Here is a 22037-nt window from a genome sequence, read left to right on the forward strand (position 1 = left end):
AGTCACCTTTGCATGACTTTCCATTTTTTTCTGCTAATATTTAAAAAACTTGGAAGGACATGTTGACAAAAAAAAATCTTATATTAACTGGTTACCTAATAATCAATGAGAAAACAATAAAAACATTTCAAAGACCACAATAAATGTTTGAACAGTCAAACACTGAAAATACGGGAAACGCTTCAAAAAGTTACAATATATAGTCATCGAAATCATTCCACTAAACACAATATCTGAAGAGAAAAACAAAACTTTTCCATCTTCTATTCTATCAATGGCGTCTAGACTAACATCGCTTTTCCTCTTCTTCTTTCTCATATCTTGTAAGTTTCCCTCTTTAAATTTCTATTACATGCATCTATAACAACATCAATTTTGCAACATGTTTAAAAAATTCGTTTGAATATCATGTAGGCACATTTTTGTTGCATGAAACCAATGCATCAAGAAAAATGGGTAGAAGCTATATTCCACTGTGCGGATCAAGAGATGATTGTGATGGCATATGGTGTAAAGGAAAAGCAGGAAAGACTGGACAGTGTAACATGTGGACTTGTAACTTTGATGAATATTGTCGTAAGATTGTTCGTTGCGAAAACTCGCCAGGACCATATTGTATGGAAGGAATATGTACTTGTTAAAAAAGCATACTTTGTTTAAAAGAATGCATAGTGCATTACTACAATAAAGTAGTTTATTAGGTAATTCGTTTTCCTGCTGTTACGTTGTAGTCACTATATAAACACAATAACAACCAAAATTTTGTTGCAATAGGGATTCAAACATAGAAGCACCATGTTTAGTATTATATATGTTAGCAATTTTGCTGATTTTAATTTAGAGGGGTTTTATGAACTTTATTACTTGTGAGCAGTCAGGAATTTTAAACGTCTTCTCTTATGTGACGACAATCGTTATCTATATAACCAAGTCTTTAGATATCATGCATTCACCTTTTGATACGGTAATAGTGATTTATGTTTTATTTTATTTTATTTTATTTTGTTTAGATGCTCGATCCACTGCAATCGCTATGACACATATTAATATAATTCTCAAAATGTTGCCCAAAAAAAAAAAAATTCTCAAAATGTAAGGAACACCAATTTGTTTTTCGTCAAATTGTAAGGAAACAACCAATTAACCTTCTCATGATTAATATATAACTAAACACAACACACATTTTAGTGAATAAAATAAAATTCTATGATGTAACCGAATGAGTATGATGTCAAATGAATTTGGTATCTTCACACCGCTCTTTTATATAAAAGTTCGTAAGTCAATCAATTAGAACGGAACTATATATCGGTTTAGTAGAATAAAAATTTTCAAACAGTTTTTTTATAAGCTAAGCTGATATATAGTTTTGTTCTAATTGTAAATTTAATCTATAATCACTTTATTTGTTGTAAACCCAAACCGTTATATCATTTCGTTATAATTGTAAATCTAAACTCTAACTACTTCATTTGTAAACCAAACCGACATATAATTCCGTTCTAATTGTAAAATTTAAACCTAACCACCTTATTTGTAAAACCAAACCGACGTATAATTTCGTTTTAATTGTAAAATCTAAACTCCAACCATCTTATTTGTAAACCCAAACCGACTTATAATTTTGTTCTAATTGTAAAATTTAACTCTAACTACCTCATTTGTAAACTCAAAACCAACATTTAATTTCGTTTTAATTGTAAAATCTAAACTCTAATTCTCATTTATAAACCCAAATCATATATAACCTCGTTTAATTGTAAAATCTAAACCAAACCAGTATTTAACTTTTCTTAAATAGAAGTATACATAATTTGTTTTGCTTTATAATTAATTTTGATTTATTTTTTAAATGAAATATTATATAAAACATTCTGATTGGTTCAGAGAGAGGAGAGGGTGAACCTAAGTATTTTTTAATAATAAACTGAGTTTCAATAAAATGTTTATATGTATTATAAAATAATCTTAATCATTAATTCTTGATAAATGTTAGATTGATTTAGTTACTCTTTTTAATAACCCATATGATAATTAAGGTCAATCCATTATTAAAGAAAAAATCAGTGTTCTTTTACCCAAAGCCAAAAAGATGTGCAATTATAGGCACCATATATTATTCAATAACAAATATTTTTTTCTTTAATCTATTGACCATCTCAATATTTATATGACAAAATTTCTATTATTTATAAAGCTTCTCATGTACAATAGTTATAAAAATTTTGGGGATAGATTTAATATCTAGTGTGTGTTTTCTTTAATTAGTTGTGTTATTTATTATTAAACTTAATTAGCTTTTCTTGTATGAAAATATGACTTACGTTTTTTTTCTTTTCTTAGTATTATTTTTTTTGTTTTATTTTTGTTCGACTTAAGAATGAACATATGCAATAGGTGTGGTCGTGTGGATATTCTAATTGATAAAATTTTGGAAACTTTGTCTTTTTAAATTTTGTTGTGTATAAGACTCTTTTTTTTTATAGAAGATAGATTTCTTATATGCTAAAATCTTAAATTCCAAGTGATTCACTTGAAAATAATACTGAAATCAAGTTCAAAATTTCTTAAAGGTACACTATAAATTGCAAGACCCAAGTCATAATTCTTTAAAAACATTCTGATATTGTACTCAAATCATAAATGACATCAACTCATTTCGGGAAACTTAACAAACTTAAGATGGTGAAAGAATTAAAGCCGTACAAGGCGAAAAACTGATAGTGATTATTTATATGATATCAAAATGTACAAGCCGTACAAGGCTAGCTAGCGACTAGCGTCTCGATTATTTATTTTTTTCTTTTTTTTTTTTTCTTTTTTTTTTTGTTGGTCAACTGATTTCTATTGATTTGGAATAGAGTGATCCTTTTGTTACATGGGTTTACAACTTAGCCTTTTCAAAAAAACTTGACATCGACCCATAATTAGCCTAAAAGCCTACCCTAGCCCACACCAGTTAAGGAAACCTGGCCTATACAAAAAAATGGTTAACACTTACACCATTCGGGCACTAAAACACCACCAACATGCTATAAAGAGGATCGAACCCTCTCATCCTCAAACACTGCTTGAAGCCACCTCGGGTAGCTAGACGCCACATAGGACTGTAAACGACAATCGTTAGTTACACTCTGAGCAATGAGAGAAGCTCCTCTATTAGTATTTGGATTTTCTATTACCACCTTCCACTGATCAAAACATCTTAATAAACTGAGCAATTCCCCTGACTCATACGCAAAAGAAGGTCACGCTATTGGCTTCGAAACACATCTAACTAGCGAAACATCTTCCAACGCTAGAATGACTTTCCCACATCTATGGCTCGCCAAACTTTCAACAGCCCATCGTGTAGCTAGAAAGCTCGCTTGATCCCTGTTGGGCACATTAGAAAAAGCCCTGCGACTATGCATAATCACCATACCTTCATCATTCCGCAACACCCACGACACACCAGCGAGTCGGTTTCTTTTTGACCAGGAAATCCCCACATTGCATTTGACCCAAGAGGTAGGTGGACCCTCCCATCTCCCATTATTTCTTACTGCAAGTTGTCTCGGGTTTCTTTTTTCCGATTCCCTTGTTACTCCCTCCGGTGCTTCCTCACTCCTTTCTTCTCCATTAGAATCCGTTCTCTGAGCCACAAACCATTCATCGACATCATCCCAAATTTTTTGCACTGATTGGATAGGTGAAATACATTTCCCTTCAAAGAAAAATGTATTTCTGTTTTTCCATATATGCCAGATGATCTAAGGGAAACTTTTTCTGAGCAAAAGAGGCCACTGATTGTTTCCTCTGTTTACCAACAAATGTTGCATGTTCGAGTAAATCGAGCCTTTATCAAACCCAAACTCCGGTGAAGGGTAGTCCGAGAGAGTCCAAACTTGTCTTGCCCCAAAACACTCAAAGAACACATGGTTGATTGTTTCTCCCTCTTGTCCGCAAACGTGACATCTCTCATCCAACCTCATACCTCTCTGATTCAGCTTTGATAAAACAGGCAAGGCACCACTCAACACTTTCCATAGGAAAACTTTGAGCTTTGGATCAGTTTGAAGCTTCCACACCTGTACTTTCAAAAGGTTTAAAGATGGCTGGATATCCGCTTCTTGGTATAGCAGTTGCTTGTTGATCTGATCCACTGGCCAATAGGCCGACTTCACCGTAAAATCACCACTCTTATGAAATCTCCAAACCAAGAAATCTTCTCTATCCACCACTGGTTTGTGTTTCTTTATTCGCTCAACATCAACCGGCAGAAAGTGATACTCTAGTTTCTGGTCATCCCAATCTCTTTTCTGATAATCAATCAGATCTTTTACTCTGAGATTAATATCAATCAAAGAGTTTTTAATCCAAGGAGGTCTCATAATATCATCTTCCACCCACGGATCCAACCAGACCTGTAACGATTTTCCATTCCCCACTCTAGTTCGAATCCCTTTTTTGAGCAGGTCTCTACCAAAGATGATGCTTCTCCACCCGTACGACGGTCTTTGTCCAAGCCCTGCTTCCATAAAGGACGAGTGTGGAAAATATCTCGACTTCACTACCTTTGCGAAGAGACTATTGAGAAACTGTACTAACCGCCACGCCTGTTTAGCTAGAAGAGCTTAATTAAACAAATTGATGTCCCTAAACCCATTCCACCTACATCTTTAGGCAGACACGGTTTGTCCCAACTAAGCCAGTGGATTTTGCGATGCCCTTCCCTTGCACTCCACCAATAGTTGGCCATCGCACTTGATAAGTTTGCACATGTACTCTTAGGCAGTTTAAAGCAAGACATGGCAAACAACGACATAGCCATAGCTACAGATTTTATCAGGATTTCTTTTCCTCCCATAGATAGTGTTTTTGCATGCCACCCCGACACTTTGACAATCATCCTATCATTTATATAGCTTAGCAACTCCACTTTTGAACCACTGAAACATTCCGGGAGTCCTAGATACTTACCCGCTCCACCCTCGTTGACAATCCCCAACTTGTTTTGAACCTCAAACTTGACTATGTCATCCACGTTGGCTCCAAAAGTAATTGAGAACTTTGCTTGATTAATTTCTTGCCCCGTGGCCTTTCCATAGACTGTAAGATAGACATCAAAACTCCAGCTTGATCCTCATTAGCCTTACACATGAAGAGGCTATCGTCCGCAAAGAGGAGATGGTGAATCTCCGGACCATCAGTGTGTAATTGAATTCCATCGATTTTACCTTCTCTCTGAGCTTTGTTCAGGAGGTGAGTGAGACCTTCAGTACATAGGACGAACAGAAAAGGTGATAACGGGTCACCCTGCCTAAGACCTCTTTGTGGTTTTATCACCCCATGCGGATGGTCATTTATGAGAACCGAAAATGACACCGAAACCACACAGAACATAATCCACTCCACCCACTTAGTGTGAAACCCTAAAGCCAGCAAAAGAGACTGAATATAACTCTATTCCACTCTGTCATACGCTTTTGACATATCTGTCTTGATTGCCATGTAGTCCTTTGACACCCCACTCATAGTATGTAGACTGTGGACTAGCTCGTGTGCCACCAAAATGTTGTCCGATATCAATCTTTCCGGTACAAAGGCAGTTTGAGTTTCTGACACAATATGTGGCAACAACGGTTGCAATCTCTTCACCAATACTTTAGATATCACATTATACACCACTGAACATAGACTTATTGGCCTAAGATCTTTCATCAGAGTCGGGTGAATAATCTTAGGTAACAAACAGATATGCGTGAAGTTCCATTCTTCCGGAAACGAGCCCTCTTCGAAGAACAACAACACTTCCTTAACCAGTTGAGCTCCTACAATGTCCTAGTAATGTTGGAAGAACATTGTAGACATGCCATTAGGCCCAGGAGCTTTAGCCGGGTCGATTGAGAAAAGAGCTACCCTTATTTCCTCTTTTGTAACCTCTTGGATCAACTGCTCGTTCATCTCCCCCGACACACGAACTGGTAACCCCGAGAACCAAGTTGCAAAGGAATCCAGATTTGATGATGTAAAAAGGTGTTGAAAATAGTCGATTGCTACCTCCCCTTTTGCTGCCTCAGTTTTTTGCTCCACTCCGTTTTTATCAATTAAAACATCAATCCGCAACCGAGACCGGTTCTCCTTAACCGAGGCATGAAAAAACCTGAGTTCTTATTCCCCTTTTTCAACCATTTGAACCTGCTTCTTTGACTCCAAAATTCTTCTTCTTCTCTGTATGCCTTAGCCAACTGCCTTTTTAGATTTGAAATCATTCCTCGTCTTGGAAAAGAAGAAGACTGTTCTTGTTCGAGGGCATCTTGAAGTTGGTAAATAGCCTCCTTTGCATTCATCGAGTTATTTCTTTTTCAATGACTGAGAGCCTGCCTACATAACTTAACTCTGTCTGATAATTTCCTCCCACCATTCACTGCATTATTTCCCCAAGCTTGAGCCACCACTTCTGCTACCATTGGTTTGCCCACCATTCTTCTATCCAGTCTAAACATACCTCTACACACCTCTGTTTGATTCGTAAGTTTTAGCCAGACTGGTCTATGGTCAGATCCCCGCATCTCCAAAACCGTTTGATTAGAGTCTGGGAACTGTTTGAACCACTCTTTATTCCCAAAAGCCCTATCCAACCGACTCTGTATCCACAAATCATACCTCTTTCCTGCCCATGTAAACTCATGACCTTGACTTGGTACCTCCATCATGTGACATGCTTCCAACATCTCCGAGAAAGGTTTGAACAAAGAGTCACATCTTCTGGGACCTCCCGCCTTTTCTCCATTGTGAAGAATGTCATTAAAGTCCCCAATCAAACACCAAGTCTCCTAACGCCCCAGACCTAGTCTTCTTAATCTCTCCCAATTGACCTTTCTGTTCTTAAAAACCGGATCACCATATATACACGACACAACGAAAGAAAACACGCCAAACTGAACTTGCAAATCTAACATATTTTTATCCGCATACTTGACTTCCACCTTCACTCCACGCCTAGAGAACACAACCAAACCCCCACTTTTTCCTATCGGTTCCACTGTGTAAACTCTATCATACCCCAACCAAACTTGTATATCTACTAGAACATCCCTACCATGCATCGTTTCCATCAAGAACAACATCTCAGGGAAATGTGTTTTACGCATTTCCTCAAGACGGTGAATTGTCAAGTCTTGAGACCGTCCCAAGCCTTGACAATTCCAACTGATTATGTTCATTGTGCATTGGGCAATCCCTCACGCAGGATCACCTCTGAAGGGTTTAGCTTTGTATGTTTGGCATAGCTTGGACCTCCATCCTCTGCATTTCTCTTGTCTTTTTCACCCACTATCACCCCGGACTTCAGAATCTGGAAACTTTCAATCCCTATAGCTCCCTTTGGTTTGGCTTTCCGCGAACTCTTAGAGGGTCTACCTCTTGCCTTTTTCTGATTTGGCTTAGTCCCGGAAGATCCAGAACCAGTCTCAAAGAAACCAGTTCTGAAACCCGTCGGATTAGCCTGAAAAGGTTGACTCAAACCAAGGAAATCAGCAGACACGCCCATTGAGAGATTACCAGGTATCTCAAAATGCCTTACACGAGCTTCTTCTTCTACCGGTTGACCAATAACCCTTATCGGGTTAAACTTTTCCTTAATTGGCTTCTCCCCCATATAACTTGCCTCATCATAATTAAACACTCTTCCTTTCTCTTTGTTTACGTCAACGTGCATCAGAGGCATCGGCTCAAGCCGCAGGACTGATTTCTGAAGGAATGGATCCCTTTCAACCTCCTTTACTGAGTTTTTAACCTTTTCAATTCTCAGGTTTTTCTCAGCACCATCCGACACCAACAGATACTGTCTCATCCCTTCTAGCACATCTGCTGCTATCTTAGGCCTCCCTGTATCTGTATCTACTCCCACTTGATCCTCCCTCAACACTCCAAATAGTGGATCAGTCTCCTTTATAATCAAAGGTTTCGCTTTCTTTTCTACTACTAGACCCTTCCTTCTTGCCATAACGGCATTTTCTCTCTTTTTTATCAGCAGGGGACAGAAGTCTTTCTCATGAGTTAGTCGTTGACAGTTATAGCACCGCTTTTGAATTCTCTCATACTGAAACCGGACCCTCCGCTATTCCACCCTTTGGAAGAGTAATAACTTTTGACCTTCGAAGTGGCCTAGCCACATCAAACTTAATCTTCACCCTCACAAACTCTTGTAGTTGCGGTTGCTCTGGGTCAAACACCACCTCTAATACCTGCCCAACTAGTTCACCCACCGCTGTAATCGCTTTTTCGTGTAGCAATTTATAGGCAGATTCCAGATCTGGACCCAGATCGGGATTGTCTGCAAAGAATTATCCGGAGGAAACTCTGTCCACCTATCCACCACCAAAGACCACTCATTGAACGTATGAGCTCCTTTGTTCAGAACATCTTGTAAATCATACTCAGAATCGAAGATAAATTGAAATCTTTCACTAGTAAGCGCTACCCCTCTTACCCGTCCCTCTTTCTGCCACTTTCTCGGCATGTTTCTCACTAACCTATTCATCGGCTAACTTTTAGGATTCAGAACTCTATCCACCAAACTGATCACATTTCTCACTGAAGAAGAGTATTCCGGCAGATCTGGCATAGTAAACGGCATCGCTTCCTCCTCCTCTAGTAACATAGCCATTAAAACCTTATCCATCGCGGACGACATCTTGATTGAAACAGATCTTTTGAAAGCACTCACTATCCAGAACCTTCTCAAGAACAAATCCTAAACCGTACACTCGATTTAGAAAGTAAAATGCCTTTTAGAACGATAAAAGTTTAGATTCTTAAAATAAACGTGTTTTTTCTAATAAAGCTCTCTTCTTAAATATAGTTAAAAACACTAACCGAAAAAGAGGGTTTTAAGTCCAAACAAGGGAAACTTTTTGTGTTTTGATAGAATTTGTTTTTTTTTTTTTTTTTTTTTTTGGCAAAAGAATTTGTTCTTTATAATATAACATACGTAGAGCTTGCCAGCTTGGTGCAGTTATAGAAAATAGTTTCTATTGCAAATGCGTTTTGTTTTGACGGGTGAAAAGACTTTGCATCGTTTTTTTTTTTCTCATAAAGGCTAGTATATTAATATCACAACCAGTTACAAAGTTACAAAGCCCGAATGGTTTACGGGGACGACAAAGCTGAAACGTATTTTACAACAACAGCTTAAGTACGTTAACTTTTATATTAAGCAAAGCCCAAGAAGAAGACACAACATCAAAGACGTGTCATCACGATTTTGATGAGCTGGGGACACGTGTTCTGCCCACAACCTCCGCTACATGCGATTCCAACACCGGTGAATCTGATTCTGAGGATGTCGCCGGAATTCACCAACTAACATCATTGATTTGATCACCGAATAAGGCCAAAACGATTTACACCAAAAACATCAATCTCCAATCTCACCGGTTGCTAGAAACTCAAAGGAATCCGGCAAAACACGGGTAAAAGAGATTCAGAGTTGAGAAGGCCACGGTTGCCTATCAAAGAGAAACTCTGAAAACATGAAAGAGCAGCCAAAGGGAATCAAATTTTTCAGGGGCGAGTTGAGCAACAACAACAACTTAGGCCAAGAGAAAACTCAATGGACGTGAAGCAGAATTGATGAGATCGCCAACACCAACCAACCAGAGATCCAAAGAGATTATTAGAAAAAGACAAAATTAAGGAAGAAACCGAAAGGAGAAAACTAAGCTCCGCCGGAAAAAGAAACTAAAGCCAGTCATCGCCGCTAATGAAGCCGGTCGATACCAGACGAGAGCCAGCTATCGCCGCTAATGAAACCGGTCGATACTGGACGAGAGCCAGCCATCGCCGCTATTGAAGCCGGTCGATGCTGGACGAGAGCCGACCACCACCGCTGTGTAACACGGAAGATGTCCGACGGCTAACCGGATAAAACACCGGACGGCGACAAAGACTTTGCATCTCTGATAATTGATCTTTATTAAACCAAGTAATTTATATGCTAACGACAACGTCATCATGTAATACTAGTTAATTAAAAAAAATGGATATACAGCATGGTCGTAGTAAAATGTTTATAACTTAACTATACTAAACATCTAGATAGTTCCATGTGTATTTTTCTATTTTTATTTATCCCAGAAAAAGGAGGTGGGCGTAATTGCTTGGATTTTCTAACTTTGATGAATATTGTCGTAAGATTGTTTGTTGCGAAAACTTGCCAGGATCATATCGTATGGAAGGACTATGTACTTGTTAAAAAAAACTTTATTTTAAAAAATGCATACTTCATTACTAAAATAAGGTAGTTTATTGGGTAATACGTTTTCCTGCTTTTAGGTTGTAGTCACTATATAAACACAATAACAACCACAATTTTGTTGCACTAGAGGTTCAAACATAGAAGCACCATGTTTTATTTTTTTCGTCCTCGATAGAATTTAAGATAAAATACAAAGGCCGGCAAAAAAATCAATCCTTCTGAAAATGTAAGCCGGGAGTACAAGAACACTTCCGCAGACTAAAACCAAAAGAGGAAAACTAAGGAGAAAAAACCCAAACTAATAAAATACACAACATCTAAATGATTATTTACCAAAACAGATTTCAGAGATCCAAACAAAGAAAATTAAAACATAAATCTTTAAAAATTAAAAACAAATCTGAGATGAGAAAAAACACACAAACAGGTTACAATACAAGAACCTCCTTAACCAACAGAATAAAACTGGATGAGAGTGCCGTGCGACCCTCCTTATGTTGCTCCGACGATGAGCTACCAGAGGCGGTGAAATACAACCAAAACCTATAGATCCTTCATGGTGAAAGACTCTTGAAAAAGAAAGGAGATCTAGATTTAGGTTGGTGAAATTTTTTCATCTAAAGCAGTGAGTGATCGATTGGAGCTGCCTCTGCCCTAAAAACGGCCAGATCTGAAGCTGAACTTGACGGAGGAGACATAAACCAAGAAGCTGAACCAAAGTTGAGAAGATTTTAGGTTTAAAAATTATAGATCTGAAAAACCAAATCTGAGACCATTGGAAGAAAATTGATATGGATGTGTCAATAATGAAAAAAACAACTACATAAAGAGAAAAACCCAACCCCGGTGCTAAGAAAGTCATCGGAGCCCCAGTAAAACTAGGCGGCCGATGATTTAGGTTTTTTTAGAGAGAAGCACCATGTTTACGACTATATCTGTTTAGCAAATTTTACTGATTTATTTAGAGGGGTTTTATCTTTTCTACTTGTGGACAGTCAAGAATTTAAACATCTTCTCTTATGTAACGATTATCGTCATTTATATAACCAAGTCTTTAGAAACCATGCATTCACCTTTTTAATACGGTAATAGTGATTTATGTTTTATTTTATTTTGTTTCGATGCTTGGTCCATTGCAATCGCTGACACATTAATATAATCATCAAAATGTAAGGACCACCAATTTGTATTTCGTCAAAATGTAAGACCATATGCAACGGCGTATATTTGGCATATCCCCGGTATTTTTTGTTTTTAAATAAATAAAAAAAGGCAGCATCTGTGTGGAACGTTTCTTAATATGGGACGTTTTTAGTTGTGTCCTTCGTTACACGTGGCAGCATCTGTGTGGTTAGTGTTGTTTGGATTTTTTTTTTTTTTTTGGTTTTTAATTTTATGGATTGAATAAACTGTTTTTAATTTTTAATGTTTTAATCGTATGTTTTGTTTTTTTTTCAAGTTTTTGTAACTTTGTAATTTTCTTATGAACGGTTAAAAAAAGATTTGATTGAGCATATTTGGACTAACTTTGGACATCTTCCAGATAATGAAGATTAATTAAAAAAAATTCTATGAATTGAATAAAATGTTTGTTTTTATCTTTGATGTTTGTATGGTTTATGTTTTTTTATCTTTCATGTTTTAATTGTATATTTTGTTTTTTCCAAGTTTTTGTAACTTTTTAATTTTTTTTATGTTTTTAATGTCAATGTTATTATGTTTTTATTTATTAATTTAAATAATTAATTTTTTAAATTAAAAATACTATTATTTTTTCCAGGGGACCAACTCTGAGGGACACCAATGTTCATACTACACTTAAAAAATTCTCAAAATAAGATTAATATATTTGAAGGACCAAAAATTGTCCTACACCAATGCACATGTTCTAAGGATAAGTGGATAACCAATTAACCATTTATTAATACATTATATAACTAAACACACGTTTTTAGTGAATAAAATAAAATTAGATCATGTAACCGAATGAGTTTGCTGTCAAATGAATTCGGTATCTTCACAATATATGAGTGAAAAGAATAAAATATCAAAATATATGAATGTCTAACAGTTATGGTATTATAATCAGCCAGAAAAAGAGTAATATAATAAATTGAGTTTAAGTAAAATGTTTATATGTGTTATAAAAAACATCTTAATCATTAAATCTTGATAAATGTTAGATGGATTTAGTTACTCTTTTTGATAACCCATATGATAATTAAGGTTCATCCAGTATTAAAGAAAAAAATCAGTGTTCTTTTACCCAAAAAGATGTGCAATTATAGTCACCATATATTATTTAATTACAGATATTTTTTTCTTGGGAAAATCCCACAAAAAAACCTCAAAGTGACATCAATTCCCAGTTTAAATCTTAGAAGTTTTGCACTTCTACTTTTATACCTCAAAGTAATAATATTGCTAATATAATACCCTATATTGGCTTACATGTTCGTGGCATCACAAAAGTTAACAGAAGTTTTATAGAAATTTTAATTTGTTAACAGAACAGTTAACAGTAGTTAATGTTGTTTGTGTTAATAAAATGTTATTTTATATAAATTAGAATATATAATCTAGAAAATTTTAAGAAAAAAAAACAATAAATAAATATAAAAACACATAATTCATAGTAAAAATTTCCCAGAACTTGTTTAAGAAAACATATTTTGTCCCAAAAACTAAAATTGACAACACAAAAATCATAAAGTATTCATCCCAAAACTGAAACTGAAAGACATAAACATTCAAAGAGGAGGTTGATGGTCATTGTTAGACATATCATACACCTTGTCTCCAAACACTTGAAATGGCCGACCTGTGAATGGACTATAAAATGTTCCAACTCCTCTTGGAACATTTTCCACTTTTCTTGTCTTTAAAGGTCGTCCACACTTCTTGTTTTTTGGTTTGTTGGAGGAGACTGAAGGCTGTGGTGTACTTGAAGAAGCATGAACTGCAGAAGATAATTGATTCAGTTGAAACGGTTGAGAGCTAATTACAGAAAAAGTTTGATCGATTGTGGTGGATTCAGTGGTTGGTAATGGATGAGAGCCAACAGCGGAATTGGCTCTAGTTTTCCTTGTCTTTGGTTGACGTAGTGGCTGAACCTAATTCACACAAATAAAACAGAGAAATTTAAAGCCAATTATCAAGCATTGGTCAAATAAAAAAGAGAGAGAAAGTACCTCAACTAATGGAAGTTTCCGAGGTCTACTACGTCTGTTTTTTGGTCCCTCCACAACAACAGTTCATTTTTACAACCACTTTTAATATGACCAGCTTGACCACATTGGCTACAATGTGGTATCCTCCCATGTCTAGTTGATTTTCCTGCATTTTGGAGTGATTCAAAAGATTCTTTTTTTCTGTCACGATTCTTTTGTCTACCTCTTGGCTTGCGAATATTAGGGATCCCAATAGGAGATTTCCATGTTTTCGTCCACAGTTGCTCACCATTGACAAGTTTTATATTATCCACATATGTGTTCTTCAAGTAAGAGGATTGGTAATAATCAGCCACATACTTCTCTGGATTATCTTGATTGTCGTCTAAACACATACAACATGTTTGCATGGTATGCCTAACAAACATAGTTAATGAGACTCATATTAATATCATAAAAAAATTAAACTCAAATTCAGGTTCACAGAAAATACCTGTCAAATCCTATCGGCGACATGCACATTGATGTGTTGCCAAATCAACTGAGTAACCAATGTTGAACTCTGTAACTTCATACAAGTACTTGTTGCTGCATAATGGCTTGCAATACTTCTTATCCTTTCTTGCTTTCTCCAGTATAGCAAGTGTGATAGGTGTGAGATGGGAGTCTAACTTGAATTCTTTTAACCACCTGAGAGATATCCTTGTCATAGCTTGTCTTCTTATATCCTCCAACATTGTTATAACAGGCTTTGTTCTGGCCATTTTAATAGTCCTATTGAAAGTTTCTGAGAGATTGTTGTGGACATCAGCACAATGAGATTCCGGGTTGAAAAATGCTCTACACCACCTTCTTGGCTCTGTCACAAGCAACGCCTCATATGCAGCAGGATCATATGCATGTACCATCTGCATATTTTTTTCATATTCTCCTTCATGGTAACTGTAAGCAACACCCCAAAACAAGTTTTTATACTCTGACCTGTTGAAAGACTTCTTCCAATTAGCATACATATGCCTTGCACACATACGATGCTCTGCTTGAGGAAGTTCAGCAGTAACCGCAATAACAAGACCCTGAAAATAGTTGTCAAGACATTAAGGTTTAGGAATCGTCAATCAAAATATTTTTTTTATATAAATTTTCAAAGTAAAACAAAATGTTACCTTCTGTTTATCAGAAATAATGGTAAGATTTTTGCCAATTCCCAAGTTTAAATCCAACTTAAGCTTTTGCAAAAACCAGCCCCACGTATCTTTATTTTCCCCTGTTACAACTGCCCAAGCTATTGGATACATCTTGTTATCTGCATCTCTACCAACAGCTGCAAGTAAATCACCCTCTAAATCCCACTTCAAAAATCAACCATCCAAGCCAATCACAAGTCTACAACACTTCTGCCTGAACTCTTTAAAACAAATGTAGAAACCGTTAAACTGTTGTCTACCATTGATGTCAACTGTTAATATCTCAGTAGTGACGTCCTTGTTGAACCTTCTAAGCTCTTTCTCATAATCCCATAGTTTGCCAAATTGTATTGATTGAGCTTCAAAGACTGAATCTAGAGCAATTCGTCTTCCTTTGTAGCACTTTGATATGTTAACAACAATGTCATAGCGTTCCTTGATAATGTCTTTTATCGCTGCAGCTGGTAAGTTAACATTCCTTCTTATCTCTTCTCTAAACAACCCTCTAATCACACCTTGTTTCAGCATTGATACTCGACTTGATTTTCCATGATTGTGATTGTAGTGACATACCTTCACCATCCACTTATTCAATCTAGGCTCCAATGAACAATACACTCTCCAATTGCACTTCTTTGTGCGACAAATGGCAGTTATCCTACTTGCTTTTGACTTGGCCATCTTTATATCATATTGAATATTCAAAGAATAACGTAATAATTGATCCTTAAACTCCAATCCACTGTTGAATGTTTGAAACAACCAGATATAGGGCTCCGTATTTAAATCTCCATGATACTTCTGATTTCTTTTTTTCTCGTTGTGGATTCTTCCATTGCTCCCACTCCTCTTCTGACTCTATTGGAGTATATGGATAATTTACATCCTCTAAGCCAAACTCTGGATCTGTTTCTTCTTCTTCGTCTTTTTGTTTTTGTGCATCTTCTTCAGCCAATTTACGCATAGCTTCATCTAACTCTGTAGTTGTCTTTGTACCTTCCTCAAACACTGTCTGAAACCTATCATCATTAGCCCCATTTCCTGCATCTATCACAACGTCATCTCCATCATCGATCTCTGTTTGACCCTTACTTTCATTCTGATTCTCATTCAACATATCAGTTCCACCATCTACTTCTTTTTCATTGTTATCAACCTCTTTCTCAACTACATGTGTTTCATCTTCAGATTCCTCAGGGTCATCTTCTTCCTTTGGCGGCCTGTCATCATCATTACCTGATTCATAATCCATTTCTTCTTCCATCCTCTCATCTTCATCAACTTCATATCCTTTTTCTCCCATCCCCTCAGCCATTATACTTGTTCCATCAACAGAACCAATCAAATGATCTGGACAACCATGCTCAATAAATACATCAATCTCACCTGTTGATTTTGCAGAAGAATGTAGCTCGGGCATGTCAAAATTTGAGCTATCAAACACATACTGCAACATCTTCATCTCCTCTCTTGCATCTTTGAACCAAATGATACTTATTGGGGCCTTAACACATTCAGTTCTACAACAGTCTTCAAACTTCACCCATCCAACCTCTGCCAATTTCCAGAAAACAATTTTACAACCTAATTCATGAAGATAGTTGTAATCATCTTCTACTTTCTTCATTTCTCCACCATAGTGGATTGTTAGTTTAATCATCTCCTCACTGTATAATAACAAAATGAAAAAAAGCAGAACATCAATCTCTAGTCTCGCGAAAAGAAAAAAAATGAAAACATTTGCAATTTTCATACGAAACCACCCACTCAAACCCAGAAACACGAATTCAATCGATACATTACATCGCAAAAGTCAAAAATCAGAAACCCATAAATCTTTCTAATCAATTGGGAAAATCATAAACAGTAATAATCAACTAAAAACTGATAGGCTGAAACAATTCTTACCCCTTTTCGATCAGTGGAATACTATATTCTTTGATTCTCCTTTTCTCTACTCTACGTCTCTCTCTCTCGCCGAGTCTTTTTTTTTCTTATGAACTCCCCCAAAACGATTTGGGGATTTTATCATTTTTTAATAATTATAGTTTATTTAAAATTTTGTTTTATGTAGTATTAAAAAAAAAAACAGATGCACGTGGCCAATAAATCCAATAATTAAACAGAGTTAACTTTTGTTAACAGTTCTGTTAACAGATTCAGAAATTCTGTTAAATTTTGTGATATCACGAACATATAAGCTAATTTAGGGTATTATATTAGTAATATTATCATTTTAAGGTATAAAAGTGGAAGTACAAAACCTTCAAGGCTTAAACTGAGAGTTGGTGTCACTTTGAGGTTTTTTTGTGGGATTTTCCCTTTTATTTCTTTAATCTCTTGACCATCTCAATATTTATATGACAAACTTTCTATTATCTATAAAGCTTCTCATGCATGTACAATAGTTATAAAAAGTTGCCGGTAGATTTAATATTTAGTGTATGTTGTCTTTAATTAGTTGTGTTATTTATTATTAAACTTAATTAGCTTTTAATGTATGAAAAATTGAAAATAGGACCTAAGTTTTTTTAATTGTTTTGTTTTTAGAAAACTTAAGAATGAACATATGTAATAAAGTTTGGATATTCTAATTGATAAAATTTGGTAATTTTTTCTTTTTAATTTTTGTTGTGTATAAGACTTTTTTTTATATAAGTTAGATTTCTTATCAAATGAGAAAATCTAATGTGAAAATCTTAAATTTCAAGTGATTCACTTGAAAATAATACTAAAATCGAATTCAAAATTTTCAAAGAGGTACACTATAAATTGCAAAACCCAACTCATAATTTTTTAAAAAATATTCTGATATTAGACTCACATCATAAAAAAAGTGACATCAAAAGTAGTATTTCTCTTCCTCCTCTCACTCTTGATACCTTGTAAGTCTATAAATCTCTCACAAGTCTTTTAGCTAAATATTTGTTGGATTTGTACAAATAGCATATCTTATTGTGGGCTGGCTGATACGTTTCACAGTTGCTCAAACATTTGCCCCTTGCAAGACCAGAGAAGAATGCAATGCTGCCGCCAATTGCACAAGCAGGAGAGCTCTATGCATAAGGGAAAAATGCCACTGTATGAGTTCATCAACTCAATTTGGGAAACTTAACAAACTTAAGATGGTAAAAGATTTAAAGCGGTACAAGGCGAAAATCTGATAGTGATTATCTATATGATATTAAAATGTGCCCGGGCTAGCTAGCCTCTCGATCATTTGTGTTTTGATAGAATTTGTTCTTCATATGTAAAGCTTGGTGCATTTATAGAAAATAATTCCAATTTTTTTTTTTTTTTTTTTTTTTTTTTTTTTTTTTTGAAAATGAAAATAATTCCAATTGCAAATGCGTTTTGTTTTGACGTCGGGTGAAAGACTTTTGCATCTATGATAATTGATCTTCATTAATCCAACCAAGTGATTTATATGCTCAATGACAACGCCACCGTGTAATACTAGTTAATTAATAAAAGTGGACACACAGTATGATCGTAGTGGAATGTTTATAACTTAACTATATTAAACATTTTTAATATGTTTAATTTACCTTAAATTTAGATTTTTTTGGATTTCCAACAACAAAGATTGTACTTCCCGCATTGCTTAGATGATTTTACAACCTTTTTCTTGCAAACATCTAGATAATTCCATATGTGTGTGTTTTTTTTTTTTTTTTTTTTTGCAAAAATCTGAATAATTGCTCAATAACTAGATTTTTAATTTAAACGAAATATGTTTAACCAAGAAAAAGGAGGTGGGCGTAATCAAATCTAAAGATTAGTGAAGCTATTAATCTAATAGTATAACTCTTATTGTGCTAACATTGTCGGTTAATGTCTTTTATTATAGGCTTATAGCCGTTGGATTAAAATTCTAAGAATGAGAAAGAAAATAACGGTTATGAATTTGGGTTAACTTTGTTGTTTAGTTGAATTGACGACACGTCACTCTTCAAAACGGTCAAAAAATTGTGGACGTGAAACTTCATTTAAATCTGAAAAAGTAATAAATTTCGAAAGAGAGAGAGAGAGAGAGCTAGATTAATCAATTTTGTGACCGTTGTTTGGGTTCTCAATTGATAAACCCAGAGAGACTTCTTCTACTCCTCTTCTCTAAAAGTCCGAGAGAAAGAGAGAGCCATCTCCGATCAGGTTATGAATCTACGATTCTCATATATGTTGCATCTATTCTAGGGCTCCGTCATCGAAATTGTCAGCGCGATCAGGTTATTTTATCTTCCTTCTCTCTCTCTCTCACTCCGTCATTGATGATTCTCCTGAAGAACGAAGATGATTTTGTATCCTTCAATTCTCCTGAAGAACGAAGATGATTTCGTATCCTTCAATTTAAATTTGTTTTGAGATTTGATTCTGATTCGTTGGCTCTTCGGCTCTGTTTTGACGAAAGGATTTTCTTGTTTTGTTTCCAACGGGACATTGATGGCACATCGCACGAAGACACGCATAGTAGTACTCTCGTCTCTTCTTCTATGGTATTGTATCTTCTTTTATGTTTCTTCTGTGTTCTGAATCTTTTCGTATACCTTTGGGGTCCTTGGTTATAATACCGGATTGTTTCTTTGTTAATAATATCTCAGGTTTCTCACGGGTCAAAAATTTAAGGGGAGCAATACGTCTCAGGTTCCTTTGTTACTTACATGTTAAATGATTTTGAAATTTTTTTGATGGATTGTAAACTACTGCTTCCTTAAATATTCATGCTTTTGATCTGCAGATTCAGTTTTCTTCCCAAGAAGATGAAATAAACTCCATGGTTCTAAATGATCTGTAAGTGTGTGTAGTTAGTTTGACAGCTGAATATTACCTCGGTTATTATACACTATGCCAATAACTTGCTTCAAGATAAGCTTGAGTGACACTCAAAGATGCTGCTCCAGAAAAGTGGTAGAGCTTATTATTCAGACAAGTTTGTAAGTTGCTGCTGGTCTCCTCTTGCCGGTTGCAAAGATGAACGAAGAAGAATGAAAGAACTTTGTCTGTGGAACAAGAAGTTGCTGCCAAAAACCTGAATAGAGGCATGCATATGTAACGGTATATTTCTCCAAGTCTACTTATACACTTCTGATTTGATTTTGTTCAACCTACTCATAACATAAGTCTCGTATCCTTGACTTTTTTGGTGGCTTCCTTATATTCTTTCTTAATTCCTTGATGACCTTCTAGCTTCCTTGCATACATGTTTAATTTCTTTCTTAATTCCTTAATGACCTTCTTATTTCCTTGCATACATGTTTTAATTTCTCTCCTTATTTCCTTGCATACATGTTTTAATTTCTCTCCTTATTTGCTGAGCTTTTATTTATTCTTTGCTCCTTACTTTCTATCCTTAACTTGCTTGCTAGAATCAAATTACATGCAGACCGATCGACCTCACCTGAAGAACGGTATTTTATAGAACACAGAGAATTTAGATCTTTAGTCTTTTGTTATATCTGTCTATTTCTGTCATTAAGTTCTTGTATCGACTAGTATGATTTTGGCTATTATTGTTCCAGAGAGAGAAAATGATTTAAGGATTGTGACCATATTTATGCCTTAAAACTGAAGATGAAACGACCTGTAGGGTTCTCATGCTCCCTGACTCTTTCTTTAATCTTTTTTTATCGTTTTGGCAGTTTGTCCACTGAGGTAAACTCAAAGATCAATGAGAAAGAAAAGTTGGCTATGTTGCTTGGATGGATTTCTGATCTCCCATGCTTAGTAGTCAGTAAATGGTTTTGTAACAAGATAAGATCTAGATGGAAGCGTGCCAATTAATTCTGCCCTTGACTTACAAACTGCAAACAAAACTTTGGAGGTCAGTACAAATGTCCCCAAGATTTTATTTAACCTTTTATTGCTTGCAAAGGTACAAGACTATAAGGAGCTGACATGATCCATATCTGCAGTGTGAGAATATCTTGAAGAATGAAGCTTCCAAGTTTGACGAGGTTCATCACAATCCATGAAAGATAAGTTTAAAAGGTATTATTTTGATTGCCCTTTGGGTTGTCATCTTTCACTTTTAACATCAGTAGTTTTGGGTGTCAACACAATATTCTATCACTAGTAAAGCTGCATATCATCAAAACCGTTGAAAATTAGTTACTACTTGGCAGACACTATTTCCAAGTTTAGAGGACAAGGTTAGACTCTATATGCGATAGGAACAACTAAGTAAGGTAACAAAATCCCTTATGAGACTACTGTTAATAAGATGGCAACATTACTCAACTTGACACCTTCCCTTTGTAATATAACATGTACGGAAAAGGAGAAGACAATGATAGCAGGGGTGATTCTACACAGAAGAGCTTGCTCCATGAGAATAATCACTGGAAAAAAGGCAGGTAAGTAATAGCCTTTCTTTCAACATTACTCAACTTGGCTTGTTTCACTTTCGCTGGTTCTAACTAGAGATTTTTGCTTTCTTTTTTTCTGTTGCAGCCATTCGAGTCCGACGTGAAAAGCTAGTTGCAGCACTAATAAAATGCGTTCTAAATACAACATTTTCACAAAATAATATCTTCTGTTTTTTTTTTCTTTTTCTTGCAACTGCAAAAGTGAGAATATACTTGAATATTTTTCTTGCCTTCTCTGACAGCGAAATTTTTATTTTGAAGGTCTAGTCATTTCCAATCTCTTTCACCCTCTCACAATCCAAGAGAAGAATATCTATGGTTCCCGCTTTTGGAACAATTTCCACCGTCCAGGCTTCCACTTTCAACTTTATCATTCTTAGAAATCTTTGTGCTACTATAAGATGATGAATTTCTGCTGTTTCCATTAAATTTTGTTAGTAAATGTTCATGGTTTGGCAACCAATACAACATTTTCAGTAGAGAACGACATGATTTAGTATGAGAAATATGAGTTAATCAAGGTATTGTAAATTTGATGCTCTTGTTTTTTATATTATCAGATATTATCTGTGTCTCGACTTTAGTTGATAAATGTGCATTTTCAACAGGGGAACTATAGAATAGAGTTTTCATCAAGTTCATGATCATTGATCAGAACATATGCAGTTTCAGGTATTTTTTATGGTCACTAAAATCTTGGTAAAACTGCACATGGACATGAATATACTAATGTCATTTTGGTTTTCAGGAAAAATTAATGCTCTTGTTCCTACCCAATTCCATCATCCATGCAGGACAAGAAGTTGAGAATAGAGAGTATTGGTGATGAGGCTTACAAAGGGGAACTTTGATTTATTAAGTGTTGGTGCCTAATAAGAAGTGCTGCCTTGCGAGAGGTTAAACAATTTTTGAGGTAAGTAATGTGAACTCTTAAAGCTAATTTGTGAGGAAAAATTGTTAGTACAGGTTGCAGAGATGTATCGGAGAAGAGTGGAAGAACTTTTCTGCTGAAGAAAAGAAAAGGTCTTGTCCTATACCAACTGTGTGAATCAATGGAACATTTAAAAAAAAAAAA

The 22037-nt window shown here is 35.4% G+C and overlaps 3 protein-coding genes, 1 long non-coding RNA gene and 1 pseudogene across 6 annotated transcripts; 2 read left to right on the plus strand and 3 right to left on the minus strand.

The window, feature by feature from the left end:
* Positions 1-207: 207 nt before the first annotated feature.
* On the plus strand, positions 208-705 carry LOC104779718 (defensin-like protein 293). The gene is made up of 2 exons (XM_019244286.2): positions 208-323; positions 415-705. Exons 1-2 carry the CDS (start codon positions 275-277, stop codon positions 639-641), a joined length of 276 nt encoding a protein of 91 aa, XP_019099831.1. The 5' UTR covers positions 208-274; the 3' UTR covers positions 642-705.
* A 2543-nt stretch (positions 706-3248) lies between these two features.
* Positions 3249-6332, minus strand: LOC147945292 (uncharacterized). The gene is made up of 7 exons (XM_087509187.1): positions 6146-6332; positions 5843-5963; positions 5491-5645; positions 5220-5414; positions 4658-5091; positions 3807-4598; positions 3249-3635 (listed from the first exon to the last, which is right to left on the minus strand). The coding sequence occupies exons 1-7, from the start codon at positions 6330-6332 to the stop codon at positions 3249-3251; spliced, it is 2271 nt and encodes a 756-aa protein (XP_087365313.1).
* An 872-nt stretch (positions 6333-7204) lies between these two features.
* LOC147945293 (uncharacterized) lies at positions 7205-7990 on the minus strand. Its single transcript, XM_087509188.1, has one exon. The coding sequence runs from the start codon at positions 7988-7990 to the stop codon at positions 7205-7207; it is 786 nt and encodes a 261-aa protein (XP_087365314.1).
* Positions 7991-13217: 5227 nt separating this feature from the next.
* On the minus strand, positions 13218-16883 carry LOC104783503 (uncharacterized; annotated as a pseudogene). Its single transcript, XR_015596484.1, has 5 exons — positions 16509-16883; positions 14580-16267; positions 13907-14489; positions 13435-13830; positions 13218-13356 (listed from the first exon to the last, which is right to left on the minus strand). The product of XR_015596484.1 is annotated as an uncharacterized LOC104783503 (transcript).
* A 1755-nt stretch (positions 16884-18638) lies between these two features.
* LOC109132611 (uncharacterized) lies at positions 18639-21984 on the plus strand. 2 transcript variants are annotated; one of them, XR_015596488.1, is made up of 12 exons: positions 18639-18826; positions 19009-19093; positions 19199-19241; positions 19336-19388; positions 19499-19652; positions 20237-20418; positions 20510-20585; positions 20720-20782; positions 20875-20950; positions 21048-21483; positions 21571-21634; positions 21711-21984. It is a non-coding gene; the product is annotated as an uncharacterized LOC109132611 (long non-coding RNA). The 2 variants fall into 2 exon arrangements; XR_015596487.1 differs by lacking the exon at positions 18639-18826 and having other exon boundaries at positions 18963-19093.
* The last annotated feature ends 53 nt before the right edge of the window (positions 21985-22037 follow it).

The sequence above is a fragment of the Camelina sativa genome, chromosome 4, assembly GCF_030686135.1.
Source record: "Camelina sativa cultivar CO46 ecotype springtype chromosome 4, ASM3068613v1".
In the NCBI taxonomy this organism is placed as follows: Eukaryota; Viridiplantae; Streptophyta; class Magnoliopsida; order Brassicales; family Brassicaceae; genus Camelina; species Camelina sativa.